At 35.5% G+C, this 11,770-nt stretch overlaps 1 protein-coding gene across 3 annotated transcripts in view; it reads left to right on the top strand.

The window, feature by feature from the left end:
* The first annotated feature begins 47 nt into the window (after positions 1-47).
* Polq (DNA polymerase theta) overlaps positions 48-11,770 on the top strand; it is a 102,744-nt gene continuing 91,021 nt past the window's right edge. For 2 of the 3 annotated variants that reach the window (XM_077794741.1, XM_077794735.1), the window contains exons 1-6: positions 48-204; positions 1,009-1,188; positions 2,699-2,829; positions 4,598-4,754; positions 8,383-8,491; positions 11,093-11,312. In XM_077794741.1, the coding sequence (XP_077650867.1) occupies positions 48-204; positions 1,009-1,188; positions 2,699-2,829; positions 4,598-4,754; positions 8,383-8,491; positions 11,093-11,312 (954 nt within the window). The remainder of the gene's footprint in view (positions 205-1,008; positions 1,189-2,698; positions 2,830-4,597; positions 4,755-8,382; positions 8,492-11,092; positions 11,313-11,770) is intronic. The other variant, XM_077794744.1, reaches the window with a different exon arrangement.

The following is an 11,770-nucleotide window of genomic DNA, read 5'->3' as shown; positions in this document are numbered from 1 at the left end:
GGGCGCTGGGAGGATGCCTTGTCCTGAACAGCCGAGGAGACTCTGCAATGAATCTTCTTCATCGGAGTGGAAAACGGCGGCGATCAGATTCAGATTCATTCTCGGGAAGCGGCGGCGACAGCGGTTTCAGCCCCCAGCTCCTGTCTGGGCCGGTGCTGAGTCCACCCCCGGGCTTGGGACGCAGCCTGAAGGCCGCAGGTGCAGGTACTCTTGTGCACCCTGGGGGCCACGGGATACGTGGCTAGTTTCGCCAGATCACATGCCGGACGATGTCCTCGCTGCGTGGAGCTTGCTTGTTGGCACAATCCACTGGAATTCCGCACTCCTTCGTTTGTGACTCGGGCCTGGTGCTGTGGTCACTTTCTGTTCAGACATAGGCATGCTTTCACTGACCGCGCGGTACTCAAGTTCAAGTGACTTCAGGGTTTTTAGATCTTTGCAGAAACAGCCTCCTGGTTGGCCGTTTAAACCCCTTCACCTGAGGGAGGGTTTACTTCTAGAGTGCTAATTTCTCCTTACAGATCCTTATACCATCTTATCGGGTCGCGGATATAGCACAGGCAGTTTGGAGCCCAGGGGAAGGCTGGAAGGGATTTGTAGAGTTTTCTCAGATTGGGTTGGGTGCCAGTTGAACATTAACCCAATTCTTCATTGTTTTGGGGCAGTGGTTATAACACTAAAACTTAATAGAAACTTCTTCAACTTAGCTTTGTAATGAATACATATCTACGGTGAGGAGCACCACTAATTCCAAACGCCTTATCCATTGTGCCTAACACAATTTTTTGTTTAGAGCTTTTAAGAAAAAGAAAAATATTATAGCCAGTAAATACAAATAACAGTTTTCTCTTACCTTTCTGAACATGGTCAATTTCTCATAAGCTTCTTGAAATCAGGATGTGCTTTCATTCCAACACATAAGAATTCCAACACCAGTAGAGGACTAATTGCTAAGGTTATATGTTAGAACTAAATTAAAATATTAATTGTTTATGTTTTTCCTGAAAGGGGTATGCAAGCAAACAGACCTGGATGACCAAGTAGACAAGCTGCTATTGGCAAACTGGGGACTTCCTAAAGCAGTTCTGGAGAAATATCACAGTTTTGGTGTAAAAAAAATGTTTGAATGGCAGGCAGAGTGCCTTTTGCTTGGACAAGTCTTGGAAGGAAAGAATTTAGTTTATTCAGGTATTCAGATTTATGCACATTAATTTCTCTACTATTTTTAAGATGGGAGATGTAAATCTGCTTCCCTCCTTTGATCTCAGTTGCTTTTCAGAGTGTGAGCATTATACATTATATGTTTGTGTATTGACTTTTTTGTATAGAGTTATATGTACAAAAGTACATGTAATATGTTTTGTAGAAGATATACATGGGTTTTCAAGGGCAACTTTGACTTTTGCAATTTTTAACCTGTGCTTATTACCACTCTGATTTTAGAAATTAATCATTTGGTAAGACACAATTCCTTGTGTCAGTTTTCTCTGAAATTGTGAGTCTCCCAGATTTTTCATTATGGCTACAAAACAGAATAAGATAATTAATTTATTAGAAGATATAAGTTCAGGCTGTGGAGTTGGACTGGGGTGGCTTTAAAAACTGTTATCACTCACTTGCTGTATAATCTTGCAAACTGTTTAGAGGTGGGGTGAGGGAAGATACTTGGTAGTATTTAGGAAGCGTTAAGTTATTTCACATGTGTGAGAGTATAAAATAGTTTTTGGCACATAGGAAGTACTCCTAAATGCTGACTAGTGGAAGAATGACCTAGCCACTTCAGTTGCTTAAACCAAAACTTGGGTATCATTCATTAATGTGTTCACCAGCTCACACAATTAATCAAAAAGCCCTGCGTCTTTTATCTTAAATATCTCTTGATTCTGACTACTTTTGACTACTTCTTTCTGTTCTTAACTCCATTGCCTGGTTCAGCTCCTTGTCTTTTTTTTTAGATAATGGAATAATCTTTTAATGAGCTTGACCTTTTCCTCTGTTCTTGCCCCACTCCTCTTTCAACCCAAAGAGAGCTTTATAAAATACAAATATGATCTTGTCACTCCCTTACTCATCTGTCATTCTGCATTACTTTTAGGATAGTCTAACCTCTTTAAACTCTGGAATTATAAAACTCCCTGTCATGTCTCTGTTATGTCTCTTTATTTTTTTGCTCCCCTGGATCACTTCATATTCCAGGCTTACTAAATCGCTCATTGTCTCCTGAACATGCCAGGTTTTCTTCCAGGCCTTTGCACTTGCTGTTTCTCATGCTTGTCATTCCTTTCCTCTTTCCTTCTCATAAGTTCTGTTTCCTTTCCTTAAGCTTCCTTGCAGCTCCTCTCCCTCAACTTCTGGCTCCTATCAGAGGTTACAAGTATTCATCTTCTTCCTCAAGCAGGTCTTTTAGCCATTCAGTATTTAAAGAGAAGAATCTTTAGGTATAACTAGGTACTTACTAATATTCATCATTCATTGCTGATATGAAGCTTTTTTACTCTCTGGTTTTAGTGTGAGACTATTTAGAAAGCTGGCTTAAAGTTAGGGATTTTCAGGGTATGAGGATTTCAAGTGTTAGTTGAGACTTTCCTGATAAGGTCATCTTAGGCTCCATAGTATTAGATATGGCTTAAAACATTCAAGTGATGTACCAGATGTTACTTGTTTTTTGTTATAACTTTGTGGAATAATCATGTTTTAGCTCCTACAAGTGCGGGGAAGACTCTTGTTGCAGAATTGCTTATTTTGAAGCGGGTTTTGGAAATGCGAAAGAAAGCTTTGTTTATTCTTCCCTTTGTTTCTGTGGCTAAAGAGAAGAAGTACTATCTCCAGGTAATGTTCTTGTACTAAGTTTGAAATAGTGAAGGCCCATTATTGGCAACCTTGGCTTATTGATTTGAAATTGAATTATATAAGCAAATGAAAAATCTCTTGTTGCACTCTTCTAGATTTAAATGTTGACCATTAAAGCATTGAAAGTTAATGGAGGGAAGCTTTACAAAAAAAGTATTATTGCATAAGAAAGAAAGAGCCATTATGTAAAAATTTGTAAACTTTTCTTAGGAAGGAAACCAAATACTTCAATTGGCCTATAACCATGCAAATTAAGAATCAGGGTTAAAACTAAATGGTAGGACTAGACTGAAGTGTAGAAAGGAGTGAGTGTTTAAGGAAGCATATCTTATCCTGTTTGAGGGTCACTAGGAACATTTAGGAGCTGAATAACAAGATACATTGGAGCTTAGGTAAAGCTTCAGGTCTGTGACCTGTTCCTCTGTTCTTAAAACATGAATAGTAGTTTACATTGATATGATACTAACAGTTTTTAAGGCATTTTCACAAATACAGTGTTTCATAAAATAGATTAAACTTACTGTTGTGGTTTGCATTGAAAAAAAATGTATTATTGGAATGAAAAGATCTTTGTACTGTTAGGCCCAAAAATCTGAGTTTTAGTCCCAGTTTTACTACTGTAAAACCCAGCCCAGACACACACTCTGCTGGGCCTCAGTGTTTTTGTTTTTAAAATGAGGATGTTAACCCTTTGCACTATTGGTTAACTCAATAAATGCTCAGAGGAAATTTATTGAATGAACAGCTTTAAAGTTCTATGGTTCTATAAATCTTTTTAACAGTTATTTCAGAGGCCAAATAGCCAACAAAGCTGGTCCTACATGGTAACAACTTCTCAACTTATACCCCAAATAACTAAATGATGAAAGGATCCTTTTTATTGAGAAGGTATGTTAGTTAAAAGTTAAACTTGGGGCTGGGGATGTGGCTCAAGCAGTAGCGCACTTGCCTGGCATGCGCGGGGTGCTGGGTTGGATCCTCAGCACTACATAAAAATAAAAATAAAGATGTTGTGTCCACCGAAAACTAAAAAAATAAATATTAAAAATTTCTCTCTCTCTCTCAAAAAAAAGTTAAACTAAAAAAAATTAATATTAAAGTCCCACGGAATTAAACTTTTAAAGACTTTTCTTCCATTATTGGTCTTTAGTAGAATAATAAGACTATATTTAGTAGAATAAAAAGACTTTACCAGGAATAGAAAGAAGCATTTGAGGCTGGATCTGCCCTCTCCACAATTCGTGTATGTATGTATCCATTATTATATTTTGATGCTATGATATCTTGATTAGGTCTAGACCCAGAGACTACCATTCAACAGGAAAATAATAGGGAGCCACAGAAACTGTATTTGAGTTTGGGACCCTAGGATAATTTTCTACCTTATTTTTAAAATGTATTTTTAACTATTAAAACACCAAAGGTAATTTTTCTCCAATTTTTATAAATACCTCTTAGAACTTTATAGGTTATTAAATACTATCATTAAAATGATGTACTTAATTTTATTTGACTCTGTCTTAATAGGAATTCCTGCACTAAGCTTTGTCATTTCTAAACTTAATATTTCTAGTATATGGTTTTAAAACAAAACAAAATAAAAACAGAAAGTCCTGGCCAGGAGCAACTGAGAGTAATCTGATAAATGTCTTTAAATACTTATGTCTATTTTCTGGAATGGAATCTATCTGTAATTGATATATTTTGACCTTTTACCACCCGTATTGTTTCTTTTTACTCAATTCAGAGCCTGTTTCAGGAAGTAGGAATAAAAGTTGATGGGTACATGGGCAGTACCTCTCCAACAGGGCATTTCTCTTCCTTGGATATTGCTGTCTGCACAATTGAGAGAGCCAATGGTCTTATCAATCGCCTCATAGAGGAGAATAAGATGGATCTACTGGGTAAGAAAATACAAAAATGTTTTTTTGGGCACTACTGGGAATTGAACTCAGGAGTGCTCTACCACTGAGCTATATCCCCACCCTTTTACTTTTTGAGACAAGGTCTCATTAAGTTGCCCAGGCTGGCCTTGAACTTGTGAACCTCCCACCTCAGCCTCTTGAGTTGCTGGAATTACAGGTATGTACTACCATTCCAGGCAAAAAATCAGAAAATTAAGCATATTTTCTGTTGCTATTTTTGATGAAATAAAGGGGAGCTACTGTGATTTCTATATGTCCCATATAGAAATCATCTACTTCTGGAGGCAAGAATTGGCATCTGTAATATTAGGAAATCTGCATTAAAAAATACAAGTTTTGTGTCCTGCTATTATTGATCTCACTACCTTGGATTTTTGTACTTTCGAAAATAGAGATGATATCTTTGAGCCTCAGTCTTTTCTCATTTCTTCTTTTTTGTCTAAACTTTACCAGGAATAGAAAGAAGCATTTGAGGCTGGATCTGCCCTCTCCACAATTCGTGTATTATGTATCCATTATTATATTTTGATGCTATGATATCTTGATTAGGCCTAGACCCAGAGACTACCATTCAAAAGGGAAATAATAGGGAGCCACAGAAACTGTATTTGAATTTGGGACCCTGGGATAATTTTCTACCTCATTTTTTAGATTTATTTTTAACTACTAAAAGGCCATTTAAGATGTGGCCATTAGAATAAAATGGTTATAGTGGTAGCAAAATCAGCAAGAATTTCAGCTACTCATTGAGAACCTGGTGAACTTGAAAACATCATGGTCAGATGTTTTCTCTTATGTGTAGAAGCTATAGAGAAATAGTGAATTAAAAAAGGGGATCTCATGAAAATAAAAGGGAGGAGAGTAAAGGAAGGGTTTCAAGGGGGAGGGGGAAGGATGGGAAAGGGAAGGAACTGTGAAATGACATTGACCAAATTATGCTGTGTATGCATGAATATATCACAATGAATTCCACTTTTATGTGCAACTATATTACACCAATTAACAAAAAATAGAAGGAAGATTAGTAAGGAAAGGAGATTGTATGGGGGGGGGAATGAAGAGTAAGGGGAAGTATTGGGGATTGAAATGGAGCAAATCATGTTATATGCAATTTTGAGTATGTCAGAATGAACCCTCCTATTATATATAATAATAATGTACTCATAAAAGTATTTATGTATAACAATAGTGCAATCCTTCACAATTTAATAAATAAAATATACAAAAATACCATGGTAATGTTGAGGCAGGATCAAAGAATATGAGACATGGACTCTATTCTATAAAGCCTTTGAGAAAGAAATCACAATCAACTTGTCTTTTTTAAAAAAATATTATTTATTTATTTTTGAAACAGCAAAACAAATTCCACTTTCACCACAATAATTAAATGTTTTACTAGAAAGCTGTAAGGGGTCCGGCGGAGCGTCGGAGAAAGAGACCACACAAGAGACTGGCTCCATGCAATTGGCAAAAGGGAGTTTATTGAACCAGCATGCTGGGGCTCAAGGCTCACTCAGGAAGGGAGAGCAGCCCAGAGCCCAGAGCAGAAGTCAAGCAGAGCTTAAGTACACTTTTTGGAGAGGGCGGTGGGCTTTGCATACATCAGAACAAATCATCATGAGGCGCGGGAAAATTGAACAACAATTTTGAGACATGATTAGCACATTCATTGTCAGGAACAGTTTGGGCAGGGGTGATTGGTCATTTCTAAGTGGGGTACACATTTAAACTGATTGGTTCTGGGGCCTAGATGCTTATGCGCCATGATACCTAGAGCCCTTAGTTATTAAACAACCAGGGAATCAATGGAGATATTTACTGGGCAGTTCCTGCATTGTCCTAACAACTCACAGAGATTACAGGTTCCGGGGGTAGCAGAGGAATTGTAACAATACCTAGTCTTTACTTTTTAGCCCAGGCCTTGCCATTTAGAGACCTTACAATGCCCGGTCTTTTACATTTTAACTCAGACTTTTGCAGCTTAGAATCAGCTTAGAAATTTTACCTTTACAAAGCAAACACTATAAAAAAATAGATGGCATACAGATTGAATACAAAGAAACAGAGTGTGACTTCTGCAAAACTTTTGTGTGGCCTTTTCCTATTTCTACTTGCTCTGCCCTGTTGAATTTTCTTTTTTTAAAAATTGGTTTTATTTTTTAAATACATGACAGCGGAATGCATCACAATTCTTATTACACATATAGAACTGTTTTTCATACCTCTGTTTGTACATAAGTATGTTCACACCAATTCGTGTCTTCATACATGTACTTTGGATAATGATGTCTATCACATTCCATCATCCTTGCTAATCCCCTGCCCCCTCCCTTTCCCTCCCACTCCTCTGCCTTATCTAGAATTTATCCATTCCTCCAATGCTCCCCCTCCCTACCCCACTATAAGCCAGCCTCCTTAAATCAGAGAAAACATTTAGCATTTGTTTTTTTGGGATTGGCTAACTTCACTTAGCATTTATCTTCTCAAATGCCATCCATTTACTTGCAAATGCCATGTCTTTATTCTCTTTTATTGCTGAGTAAAATTCTATTGTGTATATACGCCACATTTTTTTAAAAAAAATCTATTCATCCACTGAAGGGCATCTAGGTGTGCTCCACAATTTAGCTATTGTGAATTGTGCTGCTATAAACATTGATGTGGCTGTGTGCCTGTAGTATGCTGTTTTTAAGTTCTTTGGGTATAGTCCGAGGAGAGTCACAATTTGTATCAACTGTTTTATTACTTGTGACTCCACTGGATGTCAAATATCTTAAGGATTATAATAATCTTATTAAATGTTATTTCCAATGTATCTAGTGCAATGCTTGGCATACTAGGTAAAATAAACATTTTTGGATGATGAATAAATTCTGGAATAATTCAACAAATAGCAGGACTTTGGAAAACCTTACTGCTAAGGAAAAAGAGTATCCCATGTCATTAGGAAGTTGTCTGAATGGTCCTGATTTTGGTGGGATCCATTGTGGGAGATACCAGTGCATGTGAAACACTGAAGTCACAAAAATGTTTACCAAAGAAGGCATGGGTTGACACTAAATTTTCAGTATTATTTCAAGTATATAGATTGGTTCAATTCTCTAAGTAGGGAGAAGGACATTATGATCATATTTATCTTTTGCAGTAGTCTATCATATTTTAAAAAGTTCCTTAAAATCATCTGTTTCTTTTTGACCTGATTCAGTTTTTTTTTTTTTTGACACAACTTTCTAATGTGAATATGGTTGTTTCCTCCTAAAAAAAGTTGACACACTATATAACTGACATAGAAATCTTTGATATATCATTCCTGTAAGGTTACCAATTTGGAAGTGAGTAACAAGAGGCAGTTTTCCTTGGGTTTGGACAGACCTAAGTCAGCTAATCATTGGTTTTTAGCTTTAGAATATATCCAGGAAAAGAATTGCCCATTGTGTGGAATCTGTGTTTTTTTTTTGTTTTGTTTTGTTTTATGGTTTGAAATCTGCATCACTTATAATAAATAAAGGTAAATGCTTACTGTAGGGTATAAGATGTTGAATCTCTTAAAAGTCTTCTTGGAATTATGATTTTGTAAAACTTGGTATCTGGAAAATCTTTTTAGGAATGGTGGTTGTGGATGAGTTACATATGTTGGGAGACTCTCACCGAGGATATCTGCTGGAACTTTTGCTGACCAAGATTTGCTATATTACTCAGAAATCAGCATCTAGGTGAGTAGCTGAAATAACTGAATTCTTGAGATTTCAAACAATGTTGGAAAAATGTTTGCAAAAGTAGGCGTTAAACTAAAAGAGGATGGTACTTTCCTTATTTAGAGCAACTGTACAGTAGTTTTTGTTCTAAAATGAGTTCTTTAGATAAATTAATTTTAGATTACTTTGTAAACATTCTAAGACTTGACTGCTCACTGCTTTATTTCAGTGTACATAGTTTTGCAATAGGTTTTGGAAATCTAGTTTTTCTGTTTGTCAGTTTTATTTACATATAATTTAAGCAGGTAACGCTTATTTTGTCAAATAGTGGTTCTTCAACTCCTACTTCTCAGTGGCAACAACTTTCAAATCTTCTAGGTTTTTGTTTTTGTATTTACACTAGTATGTCTAAATGCTGCTCCTTGAGTTCTTTTATATTGACTTCTTACTATGGAACATGAAGATTGGGTTCTCTTATATTCTCTGTGCAACAATACCCAATCTTCTCCCCCATTCTGTACAGTCTCTCTTTCTCCTTTGATCCTGTTTCTACTCTCTAGATATAATTATATTCTAATTTTGCTTAGATCATTATTCAGTGTCATAGTAATGTGACTGTCTGAATGCCATTATCCACTGAGCTATTATAAACTGTGATTACTTTTACTTTTCTAAAAAACCTTTTTTTTCTCTGAAATTAACAAATGTATTTTTTAATGGCTTGGTTTCCTTATGCATTTATTGCTAATATATCCATAGCCTCTTGCTCAATTGTGTAAATCTCCATTTTATTCCAGCACATTTGATATTCTACCAAAGTTGTCATCTTGAAGATGTTTCTCCTAAAGCCTTCTGAGTTGTTCCAATCTGAAAGGTGGTTAGTCTGTACTTGTGTTGTGCTGCAGTCATCTGGGATCTCCCTTCACCATTATCACTCATTTCTATTGCTTTTTACTTCAGGTAGAGCCCCCTTTCTGGATCACATGTCTTTCTCTTCATTTATTTCCTTACTTTGGTGGGGATGTCTTCTCGGAAGTACCACTTTATTTCTGTGAACACACTATCATGGTTATCGGTTGTTTGAGAACTTGTGTGTTTGAAAATGTGTTGCAGTTATTTTCATAGATTGTCCAGACATAAAAATCAAGATTGGGAATGTTTTTCCTTCAGAATTGTCATGGCTTTACTTTCCCATTTTATTGAGAAATCCAATGCCATGCTGATCATTCATTCTTTGTATAAATTTTTAAAATTCTGTCTGGGAGTTTTTAGGAGCTCCTTTCTTTCCCTGTGTTTTGAAATTTTGTATCAATATTTCTTGCTGGACACTTAATAGGCTTTTTCCATTTTGTGGAGATTTAAGCACATTTTTCTTTCTCAGTATGTGATAGAACAAGCAGATAACCATCTGTATCCCAAATCTTTATGGATATGATAATATTACTATGAAATCAGCAATTTTGACCTAATGGATACATGTATAGTAATTAGCAAAAATGTCAGAGTACATGTTCTTTTCAGTTCCACATGAAACATTTATGAAGAGATTTATCATATGCTGGTCATAAAGAAAGTCTTAACATATTTCAAAGGTTTGAAATGACTTAAAATATATTCTCTGACAACAGAAGAATGGAGTTAGGAATAAGGATAAGCAAAGCACAAGCTGAAAATGCCTACATGTTTGGAAATTAAGCAATATGTTTTAGGCTCATTTTGGGTCAAAAAATCACAATAGAAATTAGAAAATAGTTTTGAACTAGAAAAATATCTCAACAAAATTGTGAAATGCAGCAAAAGTTATTTTTAAAGGGAAATTGATAGTATGAAATGTTTATCTTATTATAGAAGGCAGACGGGAAATGTTATTTAATTATCCATTTCAAGAAACTTTGAAAAAGAGTAATAAAATAATGCCACAGAAGTAAAAGGAAATAAATGATAAAATTAAATGCAAAAATAAATGAAAAAGGAAAGTCACTATCCAGAAAATTTAAAAGTTCTACAAATGAATAAGAAATACATAAATAACCTAATATATCAATGAAGAACTTGAATAGACATTTGAAAGAGAGTTTCCCAATGACCTGTATACATGAAATGGTGCTAGTCTCATTAGTAATCAGAAAAATAGAAATTACTTTTTCATGTTTACTACTTGCTCTCCAGAATGGCTAACATTAAAAAGATTGATAATACTAAGTAATGACAAGATTGTGGAACAATAGAATACACATATATTGTGGGATGTTACTTTGGTTCAGACTCTCTGGAAAACAGTTTGGCATTATCTCTTAAAATTGAAGATCTGTGACCCAGTAATCAATGATATAGTAATTTTATTCCTAGATCCTGTTCCCTAAAAAATTATATGCATGTGTGTGCCAAAGGACATGCCCAAGAACATTATTAGCACCACTACTTGTTAATATACTTTGTTTTTTTTTCTAATATTTATTTTTTAGTCATAGGTGGACACAATATCTTTATTTTATTTTTATGTGGTGCTGAGGATCAAAGCTGGTGCCTCACACATGGTCGGCGAGTGCTCTACCTCTGAGCCACAACCCCAGTCCCAATATACCGTGTTTTAATGTGAGTTTCATTTATTTTTCACAGCCAGGCAGATTTAGCCAGTCCTCTGTCTAATGCGGTACAGATTGTTGGAATGAGTGCTACTCTTCCTAATCTGGAGCTTGTGGCTTCCTGGTTGAATGCTGAACTCTATCATACTGACTTTCGCCCTGTACCACTTTTGGAGTCAGTAAAAATTGGAAATTCCATATATGACTCTTCAATGAAGCTTGTGAGGGAATTTCAACCCATGCTACAAGTGAAGGTAAGTCATTATTTTTATATCATAGCTCTTGGTATCATTGTGTTTAATGTCATTTTCTAGTAAGTTAACAATTTTTGGAATATAATGAGAGGTTGCAAAATAGTTGAATGCATGTTCCACATCCACTAGAATTAAAACTAAGCCAGTCAGTTTCACTTTAAAGAACTGATGGTGATGGTGAAGGAAGAAATGTAGTTGTGCCTTGACCATTGTTTCCTGATATATGATATACCCATTTTTAAGAATATACTTAGTTTTGTGGATTTTTCTGTTTAACTAGGAAAAGATTTTCTTATGATTTAGTTTAAACTAAACACTAATTTGGAAAATTAACCTTATATTAAATGGTAGGTATAATTATAGTGTATATAGAATGAAAAGCACATCATTTGGGAGTTAGACCTACCTCTGACATTTAATTGTGATACTTGATAAGGTTGAGATAGTAGTTGAATCAC

Source organism: Urocitellus parryii, chromosome 2, assembly GCF_045843805.1.
Source record: "Urocitellus parryii isolate mUroPar1 chromosome 2, mUroPar1.hap1, whole genome shotgun sequence".
NCBI lineage: Eukaryota > Metazoa > Chordata > Mammalia > Rodentia > Sciuridae > Urocitellus > Urocitellus parryii.
Note: the sequence above shows the minus strand (reverse complement) of the source record. Positions and strands in the feature narration are given on the sequence as shown.